This window comes from Phodopus roborovskii, unplaced genomic scaffold (genome assembly GCF_943737965.1).
Source record: "Phodopus roborovskii unplaced genomic scaffold, PHOROB, whole genome shotgun sequence".
In the NCBI taxonomy this organism is placed as follows: Eukaryota; Metazoa; Chordata; class Mammalia; order Rodentia; family Cricetidae; genus Phodopus; species Phodopus roborovskii.
In genome coordinates this window covers 15,060,702-15,081,595 of record NW_026126469.1, presented here as the reverse complement: position 1 = coordinate 15,081,595, position 20,894 = coordinate 15,060,702, and the positions used below count along the sequence as shown (strand labels likewise).

Sequence of the window (20,894 nt, the reverse complement as noted above, 5' to 3'; positions counted from 1 at the left end):
TAATTGCAAATGGATACAGAGAGTGTAAAAACAGCAATGGACGTAAGCTGCTGCTATTGGCTTCCAAGGCGAGTGTCTGAGCTGGTAATGGAAGTTTGATGGCTCTGTCACTCAATATGCATGGAACTGTTCAACACAAGCTAACCTGTCTGAACATTCTTTTGTAAACCAGCTTTCTTTCATGTGAACATAAACTGAATTATTACAGCCCAACAGTCCTGGATACAGAACACTACAGACAGATGATGGCTTAGCAGGCAACTGTCGCCATATATACAATTGATGTCTCTTAAAAAATTACTGTATGTTTTACTCCAAAGCAACTACCATTATATGTCTGATGACACCCTAATGAATCCCACTGGTGCCACCACAAACAAGACTTGAGGTAACTTCTTATCTTTGAAGACTAAGCCTAAGGGCCATAGCAATCATGTTTCCCAATGTTACATCAGTACAAACACAGACGGTGGGGCCATTTTCACTGTTCTTCTGCTCACGAGGCTGCTGGGAGCTGAAGTGCCTGTGACACACAGAAGTTAATTTTACCCTATGACTTTATTTTGCACTGAAAAGGTAGAACAGGAGAAAGGAGGCAGAACAAAAGACCAAAGTTCTCGTTCTTCGAATGTATGCAGAGGTGATTATGAGCAGGATTCTGTAAAAATAAATCCATTTGAGGAACTTAGATTTGGAAAATGAAAAGACTTAAGCAACTTTATCACGGCATGACTAAAATTTAAAGCTTAATTGTTCCAATCTGCTAGATTTATTAAATTACCTATTTTTGCCATAAAATGGTAGTACAATTTTACCAAACATATAAATAAACATATAATAGAATTCATTTATTTTTTTCTTTCACTTTTTCCTAACATTTATTTGTGTGTGTGGGTGCAAGCCAGAGGACATCAGGAGTCAGTTCTCGTCTATCTGGGGTCCTGGGGATTGAACTCAAGTTGTTAGGCTTGGTGGCAAGCTCCTTTACCAGTCCCAAAATTAATTTTTTCCTTTTTCTTCTTTTGAGACAGGGTTTCTCTAATGTAGCCCTGGCTGGCCTAGAACTCACAGAGAAGTGTCTGTTTCTATCTCCTGAGTGTGCCACCATACTCAAATTCTAAAATTCTTTCTTAAAACATTACAACTATTGCATAGAAAAACAAAGCTGCTACTCTGAGGTATGCCACATGTGTTGAAATTATAAGGGAGAATACAGCCTACTTCTTCTGAAGAACTTCATGAAACTGATAAAGGAGCTTTGTAAGTCAAGTTACTTAACACACGCACGATTGTCTACTGTGAGCACAAGAGTAAGATAGATAAGTGCAGATTAACTTTTCAATGTAGAAAAATCAGCCACCTATATGTTGGAAAATCATTGTCAAATATTTTTATTTAGCCTTGGTTCTGTCCAAAATGCATTCTAGAGTACAGTTGTAGATTAGCCAGAAGGTGGTAATCAAATGATTTAACGGTGTGGCACAACACACAGGAAGCTGGTTCCAAGAGTCATGCCAGCAAAAGCATCACATCACAGAGAAGCAAGCTGGGTGCTGCCATGCAGAGCCATGAGTTACTGAGAAAGGCTTCAAATACATGCTTTGTATTCAGTGCACCCCAGCCTCAGAATTACTCACTTCATACAGTCTACTTCTCTTGGTGAAGTGCCTCAATGAAAGCGTCAAGTTTCTCTTGAATTTCTCTCACTTTCTCTATGAAGATAAAAAGAGGGATTACAAACACATACTTTTAAAAGGCAGCAAAAATTATTAGAGAGAATCTGTATTATTAAATCGTCTACATCTTGAGCTATTTGAGGAAAAGGGAGAAAGTCATTCTCCCTAGACCTCCTGTGGCCCATGTCCAGGTGCGTCAGAAGAGTAAGTGGTCACTTTTGGGAAGCGAAGGAGGAGAACTGCTCGACAGCCCCCTTTGGGAAACTATGAAATGAAGCCGTGGACCCTTTACACAGAACACTGGCTGTCCACCTACACATAGAATTGTCTCACTGCATTCTTAGGTTCCTTGAAGCTCTACCAAACAAAACAAAACAAAACAAAGATAAGGCTATTTTAAGGAATTAACAAGCATAGACATAAGCAGGCTTATACCTATGCCTGCAAACCCAGCACATGGGAGGCCGACTGTGAGTGGAATGCCAGACTGAGCTGCTATCTCAACAATGACAGGGAAAGAACAAAATTGTCCCTTGTCTGGAAAATGACCTTCTAAAATATAAAGTAACAGGCAAAGTTACCAGGAAGGTCAGACAATACCACCATGATGAGATATGCACTTCATTCATATTTCAAATGCCAGGAAAGACAAGCAAAGGAAACTGGGGAATATCTTTAACATATGAAAATACCTTTTTAGGTGGGAATATGAAAAGTTTAAAAATATAAAGAACCACTGAAAGTAGACTTACATTTATTTCAATTTTTACCTTTTTATTAGATTCCACATAAAATCTGTGATTTCTCTATGAAATGTCCCTATTATATGCTATTGCTGCTGATTTAGTCATGTATCTCCTGTATTAGAATATCAGTTACACTAGGCAGTGTGAGAGATGCTTCCATCCCTTCAATACAATTTAACATATCAGTGGGAATTACTAATTGACAGGAACCAACTAGTTCAAGGCTGGGGACTGAGACACAAGACTGGCAAGCATTCTACTCAAGAGGAGAGATCATATAAAGTGTCATTAATGGTCAACATTTATTTCTCTGCAATTAAACAATCTGTGTTGGAAGATACACATTTTATTGGCAGTGTACTTTGGTGATGAGCACCCAGTCAGAGGAAGAATGGTCCTTCTGTAACTTTCACGGCATTGTAGGACTCTAGTGGTGGTTACTATAGTCACATACAAAGGACAGTGTTTGTAGACACTCTAAATTAGGACTTATAACTCGTGGTATTATATTAAGAATAAGAAGGTATGTGGAGAAAAAAGCTCTATTGTTTTGATTGAACCACTGAGAAAATCTGATAAAAGTTAAGGCAAGGGTGGCATTTTCTCCTTCTACAGATGAGTGAATCATAAATGCTAAGACAATACCAATCCATTGCTTACAATTTTAAATTACAAGTGTGTGTGTGTGCACACGCGCTTCACTGAACTAAAGCATCTTTCCCTGGGCCACTTTGGGCTCCTGATGCCCCTAAGCCAACAGGCTAAGACAGGAATAATAGTGTTAGGAGGGGTGATTGATCCAGACTTCCCTTAGGAAAGTGGACTGCTTTTCCACAATGGAGGTAAGGAAGATTATGTCTAGGATACAGGAGACCCTTTAGGACAACTTGGTGTTACTGTGTTCTCTGAGTAAGAACAATGGGAAACTACAACAATCCAATCCAGATGACAAATGGCCCAGAGCCTCAGGGATAAAGGTATTGGTCATTTCTCCAGGGAAAGAACTGTACCTGCTGAGGTGCTTGCTGAGAGTTGAGGAAACAAAGAATAATAGAGGAAGGTAGTTGCAAATAACAGCTAAAGCCATGTGACTAGATAAAAAATGAAGATGGTAATTGACATTCATGTTTTTGTACTATTTTGTTAAGAAAAATAGTGACTGTGCATATTTGTATTTCTATTAAGCAGGTGCTTTCTTTCTCTCTTGTCATGTAATACAACATCACTTGAGATAAGTGGTTAAGGCTTATCAACCTACAGTCCTGTGGGAAGAGGTAACATCAATTGAAGGATTGCTTTCATCAGACTGGCTTGTGGAAGACTTCCTGATTGATGACTGATGTATGTGTGTGTTTGTGTGTGGGGGGGAGGCGCACAGCCTACTGTGGGTGGCACCATCCCTAGTTAGGTAGGCCTGAGCTGTATGTATAAAAAAAGCAAGTTGAGCATGAACTAGTAAGTCAGACAACAAGCCAGTGAGCAACATTCTGCTCCTCTATGGTTTCTTCCTAAGTTCTTGCTTGACTCTCAGTGAGGGATTGGGACATGGAAGTATAAGCAAAACAAACTTTTCCCCTCCATGTTGCTTTGGCTCAGTGTTTTAGCACAGGAACAGAGAAGCAAACTACAATACTCCCCAAGCCATCATGCAGGCCCTTAGAACTTCAATCTATACTTTTCTGGCAGGCTTGCTTCTACTTCTTAATCAGTAGTCAAACTAGAACACATATTCATTCTCCAAATGAAGCCAGTCTTAGCTTTAAAAACAAAACAAAACCCCCCAAAACTTATCCATTTAGTTGTTTAAAAACAGGTATTTTTTTTTAAATGAGAAATTTTCAGAATTTCATATACATGCAGTTCTTTTAAATCATTCTTTAAAAGAGATGAAGAAAAGAAAGGGCTTTTCAAATTATCTTTTAGCAGTTCTAGAGGAGATGACCATGGTCTTCATAAAAACCAAAATAAACAATGCAAATCCCACCAAAACCCCAACTAGTTTGAAAAGCACAATAGGAGGTAAATCCCTCAAAGGTGTTTCCAGCCTCAGCAGCCCCTAGTCACTCCTTGGTGAGCAGTCTATTTGGGAATGTCATGCCATAATGCAGAAAGAATAAAGTTTATTTCACACGTGATCTGAGTGCAATTGGGTAGCCACAGGGGCAGTTTGCCAACCTTTGCCCTATCAGTCATTGACCTCCATCCTCTGAGGGGCAGACTGTCCGTAGGTGTATGGTACAGTGGTGTCACCCACAGGGGACAGGTCAGAGCAAGACCTATTTGTATGAACAGATACCAAAGCTGCATTGAGGAAGGTGTCTAATTCTGGAGGGTCTACAGGGAAATCCAAGTTTTAGAAAATGAAGAGGTAAGCGAATTTTCCCCCTAAATAAAAGGACTATTTAACACAAAAATATAGAAAATTCTAAGTTTCCTTTAAAAAGTTACACTTTAATGAAAAATTTTGCAATTATAATGTCAGGACATGGTACAGTGTTGCCATAAAGCCTTAAGAATGCTATAAAGCATTTAAATAAGTTACTAGAAGTAATGGGGTTGGTGGATGGGAAGGGAGGCCGATACAAAGAAAAGGAGCATCGTCAAGGAACATCACTCTCACCCTAAGGAAATTCAGCTGTCCTTTCCACCTGTGTAACGATGTGAAAAGACGAAGTCTTCTGGGACATGGAGGAATTTCCCCTCCCTTGTTTGAGAGGGTCATCTTTAATTATGTGCGTGCTGTGTCTATGTGCAGCTATGTCTATGTGCGGCTGTGTGTGAGCCGTTGTGGGTCCTCCTTCTCAGCTGGTTTTCCTCCAGCCCCAAGACATTCCTTCTTTAAGAAGCATTCCCAAGTCTTTAATCCCAGCACTGAGGAGGCAGAGGCAGGGGGATCTCTGTGAGTTCAAGGCCGGCTTGGTTTATGAAGTGAATTCTAATACAGCCAGGGCTACACAGAAAAACCCTGTCTCAAAAAACCCAAAACCCCAAATCCAAACCAATAAGCATTCCTTGCTTATTCTCTTACTGTCAGTCTAGGAATGTCAACTCAAATGTGACATTTTCTTTGTCTCTTTCAGTCCTGTAGGCAGGCCCTCTATGGAAGAGCCCTGCTCACCATCCTGATTTAGAAACACACAGGAGGTCTGCTGCCTCATGCCGAAGCAAAAAGAGCAAAAGACCACTGTCTTAGGTGTGCTGGAGTATTACCTTTCATGTCAAATGGGATACACTTGGTAAAAATCAGAAACGAGCACAAATCAGCATGGCTAGTTGTAAAACAAATCCTGATTCTCTCAAATATTTGGATTAAATATTCGAATAAAGAATACTTATAAAATCTGTGGCCTCTTTGATAAATTAAATTGACTCAGGAAGGACTTAAACTATTATGTTACACAGTTCTACATAGAGTGAATATGGAGGCTCGTTCCCATTTACCCAATGTTTACTTAAAAGATGAGCCATCTTAAACATCAATTCATTGTGCATCTTGATTGAGTCATGAATATTCCCATAATCCCCAAGTCATAAACCGCCAGCCTCAGTGAATGACATTCCTTCTCTTTTTTCTTCTCTTCAGATGACCTGACACCCATTCACATTTTAGGTCTCTTTATCCCCACATGAAATGGCACTGCTCCTCTCAGAGCTTTGCGTCTTCTGATACTTGCTCTAAAAGTCCCCAAACAGACTAATCTGTAATTAGGTTTTGAATACACTGGGACTGCCAAAGGCCTAACCTGGGAGAGGGATCACTTCAGTGGTTAATTTCAGTTTAGAACACAGACAAAGGGAGCTGCGCACAAAACACGCCCACACACACCGAAAACCCTTAGGCAACTTCTGATGTCTTTAAAGAAAGCACGGAGAAATTGGCTGAAGGACTGACACAATGCACTTTTAGCAAACCATACACTGAAAGGTGCAAACCATCTAACAGCTGTCCCCTATCACGCTGTATGAGCACTCCATGCCATCCTTTAGGACCAGAGAAATCACTTCAGCAAAGGGCTGTTCACTGCAGGGCTGGGAATTCCTAGAACATTTCTTCCTCTGGAGTTCACACACTGCTACTGAAAATGCTGTGTATTGCACAACTGTACTATATAAAGGCCCCTCAGGATCTAGAGGAATCTAGGATATGGAGAAACGAGGTAACAGCTGCCTTAAGAAGGTTTGAGAGGAACAGTGGAACTCTACATTTGTTAATAGGGACTATGGAGAAAACCAGCCCCCCCCCCCCAGGTCTCTGTAGCCCTGTTTGTCCTGGACCTCACTATATGGACAGAGCTGGTCTCCAACTCACAGAGATGGACCTGCTTCTGCCTCCTGAATGCTGGGATTAAAGGTGTGTGCCCCCATGTCTAGCTCCATATCCAGCTTTCTTAATTATTGTCCCTCCCCACCCCCATTTCTCTGTGTAACCCTAGCTGTTCTGGAACTCACTTTGTAGACCAGGCTGGCCTTAAACTCAGAGATCTTCCTGTCATTGTCTCCCAGAGTGCTGGGGTTAAAGGTGTGCATCACTATCACCCAGCACTTTTAAAAACCACTTTAGGCCATGGTAAGAACTTCTATCAGGTGCCTTTGGTGAATATAATAGAACCTATTCATATAATTTCTAAATATTTTGAGGTCTATTCTCCAAAAGACTTTGGCATGAACACAGAACAGCCTTACATTTATCTTTACAGGTGTTAGACCCTGGAATCTTCCTAGCTGGATGGTAATACTGATTTCAGTGCAGCTACCTACTAATGGTTAGGGTCTGTCTTACTTAACAACAAAGAACAGTATCCTTCAGGGTGCCGGCCAATGTCCATAGGTATACTTTTGGTTATACCTATGAAGGGCTTATCTGCTCAATGAAGGCAGTTGTATGTGGGATGGAAAATTCATCTACTTCTTGAGATACATTTTATCTTTAGACATGACAAACTAAATAACCGCGGATTCTTCCAGGAGTGCTTATGCTACCGGCTCACACGGAGGACAGCCACGCTGAAAGCCCAGGGCTGGTAGAGTGCTGCCTGACCTGCATGAAGCCCTAGGTTCACTTTCCAAACCTGCATAAACCAGGTGGGAGGTGGAGACAAAGGGATCCTTGGGTTACAAGGTTAACCTGGTCTGCCTGAGACTTAGAACAACACTGCCCTAGAAACTGAGTGTTCACTTTGAGAGGGCTGATGAGAGACATTTCTATCAGGTGTGTGTGCCAGATGCACCCATCCTACTGCTAAGTTAAGCTGCTGTGTGGTGGTCTAGTGGCCACAAGAAACAGTTACCAGCCTTAATTTCCACTGGGCCCTGTCCACTTTATGTCTAGGAGAATAAACACAGCCTCCTGGAGAATGTACTTGCAGGGTCATCAGTCTTAATCCAGTTCCACCTCTGAAGGGGACATTCATAGCCTTGTGGACTCATAGTTTAAGGGAATATTCCAAATGTGGTCATTTTATATTGGTGATGTTTTTAAAACCATAACTTAAAAGCATTCTGTAGGACAATGGTGGAAATGACATTATTTGTCACATTTAACCTTTAGGGAACACTTCTTTTTACTGGAAGGAAAACAATTATTTAAATTGAATTCAATTCCTTAATTCCTTCCTTCCCTCCCTCCCTCTTCTTTGTTTCTTTCTGAGAAAAGGCTTTGCTATGTAGCCCAGGTTGGCCTAGAACTCACTATGTAGCCCAGCTGGGCCTTGAACTCTTAGCAATCCTCCTGCCTCAGAGTCTTGGGTAATAGGAAAATATGTATGCTCCCACCATGCCTTGCTATGCTCAATTCATAGAAAAGCGAACATCAGAAGCATCTACAGCTTTTACTTTGAGGACCAGAATTAACAAATAATAAGTTTTTATGGCATTCATGGCCATCTTTTTCTAGTAAGGGCCACAGAATCTATCATGAGGTTACACCTGTCTACTGTAAGTCATTTTGTTGTGTCCTGCACACAAAATACTACAAATTATATCAGTTCATATTATGATGAGAAAAATTTAAAATTATTTGGTATTCTAATTCCCTAGTGATATGTCATTTTCTTTTTTCCTTTCATAGCTAAAATATACTTTGTCAAAACGAATCATTTCATTTGCCTGTGTATTGCCAGTATAGAAAATCTAAATATCATATTTCAAAGAAATACTAACATATAGGCAATTACTTGAGAAGACAAAGTCAGTAAATAATTCTGTTCCAACAAATAAATTATGACTTTAAAAATGTTATAGTTTGCCCTTTCTCCTATTTTTAAAAGTATATTTTACTCTGACTTCTGTTAAGAGGTAAGCTGAAACATTTTAAGAAAAGAAAAACCACCCAGGCAGCCCTTAAAGAGATACTGCATCATTTATCACTTGCAAAGACAGATTTATAAGAAGAGGGCCCCTTCGGTTCCTTTAAGACTGCAAAACAGATGGGAAGTGAATGGATCGTCAATGGGACAAGAAAACGCATGGGAGGTGCTGCTGTATGCATGTTGTTCCCAGCATAAGAAAGGAGGCCAAGATTGTAACTGCATGACAGGGTCCTGGAGAGGGTCTTTCTTCAAGCTGTTACAAAGACAAACGTTGCTCCTCATCCTGCTGTCAAACTGTTATAAATATTGGTTTGTCAGAAGACCTTCAGGACTGAAGCTTTAAAAAGGAGTTGTAGCAGATAAATGAGTCACGGGAATGAGTCTCAAACAGCTCATTAATGTAATTTTAAAAGTAGGAGAAAAACAGTAAGCTCAGAGAGTGCAGTTCCGATTTATGAAAGCGTTAGTCGAGCTTAAGCAGAAATGAAATAAAAATGAAACACAAGTTACAGCTCTTAAATAAGATGCTCCATTAGACAAAGTACTGCCCAGCCTGTTGGCAGCACCATGCCTGCAAGGAGGTCTAGTTACTAATACTTTTCCCAGTTGGAAATGCTTGGGAGCAGAAATATTATAAACGTCTGCTTTTTTAGTTGAATTTCCCGAATCTAAAATCTAAAATGCACCAAAATCAGAGAGTCAGAGAGTATCATGTGAGTATTTAAGTTTATATTTTACAGCCATTTGGATTAGAAGTGCCAGATCTGTACTGGTATAGTACGAGAAAGAAACAGGCAAATCAAAGTAACTTCAGAATTGATGTCATATATTATGTAAAATGGAAATCATCCTCAAAATTTTAAATAAACTGTCTTTTTCTCAGCTGCCTGACATTCCTCCCTAAGAGGAGAATATACTCTTAACCACTAAGCCATCTCTCTAGCCCCAAATTCTACATTCTTTTAAAAGAAATAATTTATATTTTAATTAAAAAATAACAGGTGTGTGTTTATGTACATATGTTTTTCGAGACAGGGTTTCTCTGGGTAGCCCTGGCTGTCCTGTAACTTGCTCAGTAGACCAGGCTGGCCTTGAACTCACAAAGATCCACCTGCCTCTGCCTCCCGAGTGCTGACATTAAAGGCATGCACCACCACCTCTCTGACATAAATTTTACAATTTTGACACTTTGTTCTAATAAAAAACAAAACAAAACAAAACAAAAACAAACAAACAAACAAACAAAACAGGCTCTGCAACACTTACTAACAATACAAACTAAGAAATCAAATTACAGAAATTCTTGTATCTACAGTCACAAACAGAAACCAAAGACTCAAAATGAACAGGATCAGGAAGCAATTCTAAAAGGCATCTGCACAAACGGAGCTGGCCTCCCCTTTGCCATAAACATTCATGTAAATGCCTTTGCCATAAACATTCATGTAAATGGCTACATTACTAATTCACTGAGTATCAATTTCTAACTAGGAGCAATGGAAGGACCACCTCTCAAGCCTTGCACAACTTTAAAGAAGATCTGTGAGCTATACAAGTGTGGGGGACAGTTAAGTTCAAGGACATGAAATTCAAAATAATAAATGATGCGTTACATGAAAAAAATCTGTATTTCTGAATAGAACATATCTTATTTCTAGATCACTGCTTTCTCTTGATTTTAGTAACCCATGGAAAAATTTCAGTACAGATGAGAATAAAATATTAGGAAGCAATATGTGAATCATAATAGGCAAACATTTATTTTTCCTGAACACAAGAGACTCAAGATAAAAAAAAAAAAAAAAAGGTTAATCTACATGGAAGGGTCCATCCATTAATTTTAAGAGGGAAATAATTTGGCATCTCTGGAGAAGGAAGACACGATGAAGGCACAAGCACAGGAAGGAAGGCCAGGGTCCAGAACAGGGGGAGCGACTCTCAAGGCTCATGACTTGACTATTAGTACAGGGTATGGTACAACATGGCCTCTGGATCACACAGCCTCTATCACGGAACTTCTCCAGAGGTTTCTGTTGCATTAATATTGCGAATGAGTATTTAAAACAACATTTGCATAGAGAAAAGGGAGTGAGCTGGGGCCCACCTAGCCAGACAAGAAGCTGGGTACATGCATACTAACAACAAGCTCAAAGTGTGTGAGCGGAAGAAGCTAGTCCAAAGCCCTGATGAAAACAGCTCTAAAAACTGCCCCAGGGCCGCTTCAATAGTCTACTAAGCTACAATAATTTTACTAAGGGCAACAATCTCTGGTTGGGGCATTTCTCATAATGTATATCCATTGGATCTGTTTAAAGACGGCAGAGCTGTGTACACAGCTCAGAAGAAGTTGTGCAAAAAAGAGGAGATAAAAGGTTAAAAACAAAAGAAAACAACTTTGAATTCCTGTCCCAGAGCAAGGACAAGAATTTATTTCACTTACTTAGGTGAAATAAAAACAAAACAAAACAGCACCCTTCTACAATTCAAAATACTAAAACTAGAATAGATCAAAGAGATGTATAAGGAATAATTAAAATGGACTATTTTGTACATGGAAGGTAACAGTGAAAGAAAAATATCCCTAAAGTGAACGAACCATCAAAGCTTGAAAACTTCACCAGTTTAAGCAATACTTCAAAATGTTACCAAAGGATGACTCAAAACAGAACAGGAAATAAAAATACACATGCTGACTTCCAACAATGGAGGTGAGCCATTATCGCGTAGGCCTACCAATGTCTTCTAGTAATACTACATGGAGACATTATTTGGACAAATATCAACTTACTTTTAAGATTGAGCATATCGTATACAGATTTCATCATTCCCATGATAGAATAATTCAGATGATAAAATTTCTAAGGGAATTTTGCGCTGTACTCATTGGGAGGGAAAATTTAGAAATATATAATAGCAATTATTAAAATCTTTTGACCATAACCAATATTTCTATCTACACCAAGAAGCGTGCTTCACACTGAGCATGGTGGTGTGTGCCTTTAATCCTAGACTAAGAGGCAGGGGCAGGTGGGTCTCTATGAATTCCAGGCCAGCCAAGGCCTCATAGTGAGACCCTGTCTCAAAAAACCAAAGTGTAAAAAAGAAGCGTATTTCCCAAACTCTGGGGTGGTGATCTAGAGTGGGTCTATAACCCATCAAGCTCTCGTTTTCATGGTATCTGTTCATGCTTTACTTAGTTTTATTTTTTTTTATATACTTTCATAAGCCAGTAGATTATCTTGTGATTAGATTTAGATTCCCACTACTAGGTTCTGTTTTTCCCATTTTAGAATTGGACAGAACACATGAAAACATAAAATTTGAAAAGACAGGGCTGAAAAAGTAGCTTAGTGGTTAAGAGCACTGGCTGCCCTTCCAGAGGATCCAGGGCCTCTTCTGTTCTCCTCAGGCACAAGGCATGCATATAGTGTACTTGCATACATGCAGGCAAAACATTTATATACATAAATAATGAAAAAATCTTCAAAAGAAATTTTGAAAAAGTTTAACCCTAAATTTAAGTTTATTATTTCATTCTAATATTGCTCATTAAAGAAATGTTAAACATTACTAGAAGGAAAAAAAACCATCAAATTTCTATTTTTAAAAAATATACTGGCTTCCATAATAGTACACAGAACTTACTTTAAAGCAATGGTTCTTGACTTGTGGGTCATGACCCCTTTGGAAAACCTTTATCTCTAAAAATATTTATATTATGATTCATAACAATAGCAAGATGACAGTTATGAAGTTGTAATGAGAATAATTTTATGGTTGGGGTCAACACAACATGAGGAGCTACATTAAAGGGTCCCAGCATCAGGAAGGCTGAAAACCACTACTCTAAAATGATAAAGTATGTTGGTTTGGTTATGTACACCTCTAATCCCATCACTTGGGACTGGAGGACAGAGGCAGGCAGATTTCTGAGTTCCAGGACAGCCTGGTTTACATGGTAAGTGAGTTTCAGGCCAGTCAGAGCTACACAGTGATTGTCTCAAAACAAAACAAACAAAATACCCCAATATAAATCCAATCCATAGATTATTGAAAGTAACATTATTTTTTATTCTAATTTAGAGTCATAATCTCATTTATAATGAGTTATAAATTATAATTTATAAATACTCATAATAATTTAAAACTGCATTTAAAGCAATAAAGATATTTGCTAACAAAGGTTAAATATAGTGGTCTATACAATATAAAGCAAATATTCTTTTAATCTTAACCCATTTATTCCTCAATCATGACTTTAATAAACAGATTTGGGCCATGAAAAATGTACTTTCATCTGAAGGCTCAGTTTGAGTCTGCATTTTCCTCATCATTAGCAGGAAAACACACAACTGAGGCCCGTCACAGGGAATTCTGTGTGTAAATAACTGCCTCTCAACAGAGGTCCCTCCCTAAGGATTACTTTATTCTTTGTGTCAGCTCCATCCTTTTTCAGCTATAACACAAAGCAGAGCCTGCCTCATGCATGCAGACTCTGGGTAAAAATAATTCTTTACTGTTTTCTTCATTTGCTCTATTTCACCTTAGTATAAAAATCACCTTCACAATGGGAGAATTTACAAAAGTAGTAAATTTATCCAGAAAAGATGGCTCAGAATTACTAGTAACATACTACAGAAATGGTTATTTTATAGTAAACAGTATTAATCTTTCCTTTTTACAAACATACGTATGTCATGTCTAGAAATAACCATTTCAAAACACCCGAAAGCCAAAGAAAATGTGTTCCAATAAACTTAAATTCTTAACGTTAGAAATTGGTGTGTGTGTGTGTGTGTGTGTGTGAGAGAGAGAGAGAACTGGATGGACTGGCTATTAGGAAATCATTGGGGGCCCATAAATCAATGGTTTCCATACACTGAGAGCCAGGATACAAGATGTTAGTAAAGGAGGTGTGGGTACCAGAGTGAATACAGCAAATGTGAGCTGCTCACAAGGGACGAAACCGGAGCTTTTGGCGAGACAGAAGAAAGGTCTCTGGCACCTTCAGTCTCCCCCTTTGAAGCCCAAAGAAGGGCTAATGAAAGTCAGTATTAAGATTGTGATCAAGCATTCACTGACCATGTATGATATATAACACAAGCTACAGTATTCATAAATGAACCAAATCATTCTGCTAGGGTGGGTCAGTCATAATAGACACGAGAATATTTTCTTTAGATGATTATTTTGGCTGACATACAGTTATATAGTGGGAAGGCAGTATTCATTCTGCTCAATCACACAATCTTGGCAGTAGCTGAGTGTACTTTTAATCACTGAAGGGAGGCAAGTAAGCAGGTAGGAGGAAAAATATTCATTTAGGTCAGATGACAATGACCTAGAAGAAGGTGTAAGAAAGAAAGGGAAAATGCAGTGCTAGAAGCCAGGAAAGATGAAACAGTATTGGGGCCAGAGACACAGCAAGAGGACTGAGAGGGAAATGAGGCCAGGAGGTCACAGTCCTGACTGCTCATGCTTTCTTCCCTATTATTCGGACTGTATCGCTTTCCCCTTTCTTTTAAAAACATTTATGTCTTTTTATTTGATGTGTTATGTGTGAGTGACTACATGTCTGCGTGCACACCACTTGTGTGTTTGATGCCTATAGAGGCCAGAAGAGAATGCTGGATCCCCTGGAGCTGGAGCTACAGGCAGTTGTGAGCTGTTTGCTGTCCGTCCTGGGAACTAAACCTGGGGCCTTTGCAAGAGTAATAAAGAGTTCTCTCTCCAGCCCCCCCCCCTTTTCTTTTCTGGACCTGGGTACCTAAAACTCAATGCTATCCTTTTTTAAGAATTTGTTAAAACTGATTTCCTTTGCTAAGTAACACAAATGAGGAGCTACCATATTTGGAGTTCAAGAGACTAAACAAATTTGTGAGAGTCACATACTATCCCAATTAATGAAGAGAAAATTGCCTTGCTGCGGCGAATAGAAGAATGGAATAGAATAGAAGAATAGAACAGAAGAATCTCTGGAATATATGGAGTGGGGAGGTAAGTGATGGTGGTGAATGATCACAGACATCTTCCTTTCATGCCATTTAGGTTCCGCATTCAGGATAAAGTGACCCTTGTAGGGTGGTGTTTAGTTCCACGTCTTTCAGGACCAGTGATCTCATGTGTGATAGTAGCAGGCATCAGAGAAGATTGGAAATACAAAGCAATCAACATAAACTAAATCCCTTTCTAGATACAACTGAATAAAAATATTTCAGCTAACTACAGTTCTGTTAGCTATGTCCTACATGCTTTTTCATTCAGATCTTAACATGAAGAGATCCTTACGACTGACCTATAAATTAGGATGCTGTTTGAGTCACTGAAAACATCTTTGTAGACTTAGGTGGCTTTGATATTTCTAACCTTGGGTTTGCCAATGAAGTCTTAGGTCACTCCTGTTGCTTTCTTTTGTCATCATAATTTAAAAATGAACAAGTACATCTGTTTTCTGTCATTAAATAATATTGACCACAATGAACTGAGTTCTCATAGTAAACATGACTTATGTTGCTGAATATCTAGTAATTCAGAGAAAAAAGCCTTGTATCTGTACTCTCTAAGGCCAAGTGTTAGCGTCACAAGTGAATGTCATGCAGCCCAATACACAAAGGTTGTATCTTTGTGCTTTTCTAATTATCAAGAGAAAGCACAGGATGGAGGATAAGAGGAGACTGGGAACGTGAAGAAACACAAAGAGGAGCTCGAAGAGCATTGTATAAGCTCAAGAGAAACAAACTCTAAGTTTCCAGTAACAATTGCTTGCTGTCTGGGAGATGCTCAGGCATCAAACAATAAAGAACAGTCAACAGAGGCAAGCGGCCGAGCACGCTGCTGCTCTCCTGCTCGCTAATCCGCTGAGCGCTAGTAAAAAGGCCAGCTGTTGCCACCTCGAGTAGGATGGATGCAGGCAGCAGAGCAGATTAACTGGGGGCAGGCAGAGGGGATATTGCAAAATCCTAAATTAACAGCCACTTTGATTTTACTGCTTTTAACATGAAGGCTATTCAGCTACACCATTACAATAAGCCTGCACAATGACAGCCAGAGTTCATTATTGTTTTATATTTCACATGTTTTTTTTTTTTCCGTTATATTTCTGTTGCTAAATGTAAAGGAATGCAGAGAAACTTGGTGGAGAATATTTCAACACTCTCATTCCTGCTCAACAAAAGACCTAAGTTAGAATGACAGCCAGTTACAGTTTACAGGGTTGGTGGATCTCGTAACTCAGGTAGAACACAGTCACACTGAAGAGCTCTTAGCTTGGGGCCTGGGACTGTGGTTCAGTGGAGTTTGATGAGCATAAAAGAAGCCCTCGTGTTTTGGGCCTGGAGCCCTTAATCAAGTACTTAGAAGGTGAGAGCAGAGAAGTTGAATACGAAGTTCAGAGTCATTCTAGATACATATCGAATAGGAGACCAGCATAGGGAAAACATCTAGGTTTTGGGCAACTCTGTGGAAAGTGGGATCTGACAGTCTAGAGACAGTTTACACATCATATAAAGAAGACAGTTCATCTACTGACTTCATATGTATGTTGGTGTTTCTTTAACCAGATAGATGTTTTCACAGAGCGAAAGCTCTAACTCCAAAGCTTCGTACACAGCAAGAAGGACGGGGGACATACCACTATGTACACATCCCAATACAAAGCTCTCTCTCTCTCAAGCTGTGATCAGATACTGTGTTTCTAAGCCTCCATTTCTTAACCATTGAAATGAGAAAAATAGCTATGGTTACTTCAAATGGCTACAGTCGAGTCCCTAGAGAACTTATGGAGAACAATTTTCTGGCCCATAAGAAGCGCACAAATATCATTTCACATCCACAAACAACTTCATGTTTTGACAGAGAGCTAGAAAGAAACATAATATAAATGAGAAAAGAATCCTTTCTCAGAACAAGCTGTCTAAATGACTGCAAATATCCCTTTAATTCTTGGCTGACTCTGCATACACAAAAAATAAAAAGAATAAATTAAAGGTGGTGCACACCTTTAATCCCAGCACTGGGAGGCAGAGGCAGGCGGATCCCTGAGCTTGAGGCCATCTGGTCTACAAAGTAAGTTTCAGGACAGCCAGGGCTACACAGAGAAACCCTGTCTCAAAAAGAAACAAACAACAAAACAAAATAAAACCTGCGCCCCACCCCCCAAAAAAACCTAGAAAAGTATAACGGGTTTTAGTGGACAGGAGTTAAGTAAAAGAATCTCACCATGTACTGATGAAACTTACAATTGTTATTATTGCCTAGATAATCAAGGTAGGAAAAACAAAACAACAAATCTCAGAATGTAAGCCTATTTATTACAGTGACAATGATAAAATCCAGCATTATAGAAAGGACAACTTTTGCCACCATGAAGAAGGTATTTGAACAGAACTCTCCATTTCAATAGATGGCATACTACTAAAAATTTCATAGGTAATCCAAATAGCTACCTTCACAGTTGGTACATTTAGATACTGAAAGTCTGTTGAACTTACTTTTACTACAGGGTCAAGATTCTCAAAGGTCATAGTGGGCTGTTTATACTCTGTGGGGAGAGACTGTAATAAGAATTGAGGCAGGGAGATGAGGGGTCTGTCCTTGAGCTACTCAGCTTTGTGACATCATCATAGATTATGTTGGTGAGTCTCATCTGTCAAGTATTTTCACATGACACTGATCTTCTATTAGCTAGAAACATAAACTTTTTTTCCCTATTTCATCAAACAAACAAACTAAAGCCACCCGGCTCAGAGAAAGCTTTACCAACACCACAGCTTATTTCTCCAGAACTATTTATTGTCATTCTCTAGAACCATTTATTGTCACTAGGCTTTATCACATCCAAACACTGCTGTAAGCTAGCTGGAAGCAAACATATTTTCTTAAATGATCACAACCACACAATGAAGCCCTAGAAACCAACACTGATGTAGTCCTTCCAGGAAATAGCTGCCTGGCTTTCTGAAGTCCCATTGATGCCCTTGTAACAGATTTGGTATTTCAGGTCTCCCAGTTGCTGTCAATGTAGACTAGTTCTCCAGTTTTGCCTTGTCTCTCATGCATCTGACAACTGCAGGCCAGCTACTCATTCTGTAGAGGATCCTTTACTTTGGGTTTCTGATGCACTGTCACACTAAGGGCATACATCTTTAGGAAGAATGGCCTCTTCTCAGTGCATCCCATAAGGTGGCATAGGACTTTGATTTGGCCATATGATTTAGATTTGACCATATTGCTCAGGTTTCTCCATGACACAGTAATCTTTCACTTTAAAAATAATAGCTATTTTCTTTGCAAACTATTTCTAATAGGTATTTTCTGTTGAGATACTTTGGATGGTAAAATAAACATTCTAGTCTTCATCACTACTTGCATCTCCTCCCTATATAATTCCAAGTTCAAGGATTTCTGTTTTATTCAATAAGCTACAGCCTGTCACTGTCTCAATATCCTGGGGTCTAGCCAGCTGCAGATCAAACAGTGCCTGTATCTGGTGACACAGACAAATCACCCTTCAACAAACACATCCTGACTTCTTACTCTAAAGTGTTCCTAGCTCACCCTGTCCTTCCCATGTTCCAGCCATGGAAGCCACTGTGTGTCCAAAGAGTCTTGGCTTCTTTAACAAGCCTCCTCACACATGAAGTGTGCTTTCTCCCCATGTCTTCCTTCTTCCTAACCACAGTTTCACTTTTTAGTTTGGTAAGAATGATAGTGAGTACTGTCCTGAGAGAATGATGCACTACTTATAATCACACTTTAATGAACAATCATTTGGTGGACTATCCAGAATGATGAATGGTTGAAAGGCAGGTAAATTTATGACTGACAAAACATGGATATTACTGACATTTTAGTAAATTCGATGTGACACCACTCTTTACAATTTTGAACTTATAGTTCAATTTCTTGATTGCCCCATACTATATCCGAAATGCATCTGTAATACTAGATACCTTGTTCCCTACAATACAGCCGTGACTAATAAACCTACAGAGTCTGGCTGAAAGCATCTACGACTATATTCCCAGTCCTTAGACGGAAGAGAAAAAGTAAGGAAAAGGCGCTTTCAGGACTCTTCAAACTACAGAGCAGTCATGGCTCATCTCCCTTGTGACTGATGAAGCCGAGTCATGGGTGAAACCACCTTTTAAGAACATTATTTGGAACATTAACACCATAACTCTATTTGCACAAAAGTCACAAATCATTTCAAGGAGGTCATATGACTGCTTTCTTAGGAAAACTACCAGAACATGGAACTTGGCTTGACAGAGTACATATCTGAGTTACTAATATACTTTCTTTAAATAATCAAATTACAACTGGAGGGTAATGGGCAACTGTACAGGCTCTAAGTCATGAAAAAGCACATTGCTTTTCTGTCACTTAAAAAGGTAGAAGCAGGTAAAATTCATTGGAGTAATTCACAGTCTAATAACTATGTCCTGAGGGGCACAGAAATTGTACACACTGCGACAATGACAAGCCTTTTCCTGTATCAGTACAAACAGCATGGAATGATGAGTCAAGGACTTCCAAAGGCTTGCTGAATGAATTGCCCTACTCATCACAATAGGCATCTTATTAGTAAAAAAAAGGGCATACAGATTTAAGTACATCCTGAAAGGACAAACTGTTTCATACGTTCAAAGAAGGGACACTTAGATGTAGGCAACCTCTTATGGAGCGCCGACTACCAAGAGTTATGTAATAATGTTGATGGTTCTCTCATCTCCCTGGGCTCGCAGAGATCTAAGCAAGTCTCCATGCTAGGAACTCATCAGCATTTAAGCACCAGGGTTAATAGGGCGTTGAAAGCCTGGTCCCATGATGCACACCTGTGTGGGGTAACCTGATGGAGGGTGCTGGACTACAAGCAGGACAAAGTGTGCTCTGGTTTCTGGGGAGACAAGTTAGGAGTTGGGGAGGGGAGAGAATGTGGGAAAGATGAGATGGGGAGAAGCCAGACACAAATATCAGAGCATGAACAGAGTGGAAGGACTCTGTGAAGAAGTGTAGACTCTTACAGGATGTCACAGCCTGCACAGTAAAAACTGCAGTGGCACAGGGTGAGGCACTGTAGTGGGGTCTGGTACAGGGTGGCCAAGGGTCCAGGCTGGATGAAAAGTCTGCTTTTGCAATGAAGGGGGCAGCGAAAAGTTTGGTTATACATTAAGAGGACTGATCAGAATAATGTTAAGGAGTCCAGAAGCTGTTCTCACTGAGAGGAGTTACAAGTACGGGAAATAGCAAAGCCAAGAACAAACCAGACAGAACTGGATACAACTTGTAAGCATCAGCATCCACTTCAGAGTCTTTGGTAGACACACACAATTAGGAATGAGTACCTCTGTGTATGTGCATCTGCACTCGCACACATGAATATGTGCCCACATGTACACACACACACACACACACACACACACACACACACACACACACTTTTTACTGAGAAGGCCTGGGAACTCATGTCACTAACAACAAGCATTTCTGGTTCTCAGACCTTGATTTCTAAATACCATTCTTTTTTTTTTCCCCCCGAGACAGGGTTTCTCTGTGTAACAGTCCTAGCTGTCCTGGAACTCTCTCTGTAGACCAGGCTGACCTCAAACTCACAGAGATCCACCTGCCTCTGCCTCCCAAATGATGGGAGAATGGTTCTAAATACCATTCTTTAAAAAAGAAAGAAAGAAAGAAGGAAAGGAAGAGCTTGGAACATCATGTTGTATGGTACGACAATACTGAGTAGTAAGAGAAGAATGAGTCTAAGTGACACTCTGACTTTGGAAGTTGTGAGGAGAAAAAAAATCTTTATTTCTAGGAAACTCATATTCAAGTATTTAGAAATGGTCAGATTTTAGGTCAATGCTTTAATACTGCAGAAGAAAACATGTTCTTCTTAGGTAGCTGCAACTTTCCTTTAAGCTGGAGATTAAATGGGTGAAGAGCCATGGGGATGGGAAAGGGATCCGTGAGGCTGGGTGGGAGGAAGTAAGTACTTACTCAGATCTTCAGCCAGCTGAACCCGTTTGCCAGTAAGCAATTTAATCTTTTTCTCACCGTCTTCAGCAAAATCTTCTAATACCTCTTTAACATTTTTCTCTAGTCGTCTAACTGTTCAAAATAAATAAAAACCCAGAAGGGCACTGTTTTCATGAATGCATAGA

General features: G+C 39.6%; 1 protein-coding gene across 4 annotated transcripts in view; it reads right to left on the bottom strand.

The window, feature by feature from the left end:
- Positions 1-1,375: 1,375 nt before the first annotated feature.
- Opa1 (OPA1 mitochondrial dynamin like GTPase) overlaps positions 1,376-20,894 on the bottom strand; it is a 72,565-nt gene continuing 53,046 nt past the window's right edge. For all 4 annotated transcript variants that reach the window (XM_051191267.1, XM_051191269.1, XM_051191268.1 and 1 more), the window contains 2 exons: positions 20,731-20,841; positions 1,376-1,712 (listed from right to left, as the gene is read on the bottom strand). In XM_051191267.1, the coding sequence (XP_051047224.1) occupies positions 1,648-1,712; positions 20,731-20,841 (176 nt within the window). In that variant the 3' untranslated portion in view covers positions 1,376-1,647. The remainder of the gene's footprint in view (positions 1,713-20,730; positions 20,842-20,894) is intronic.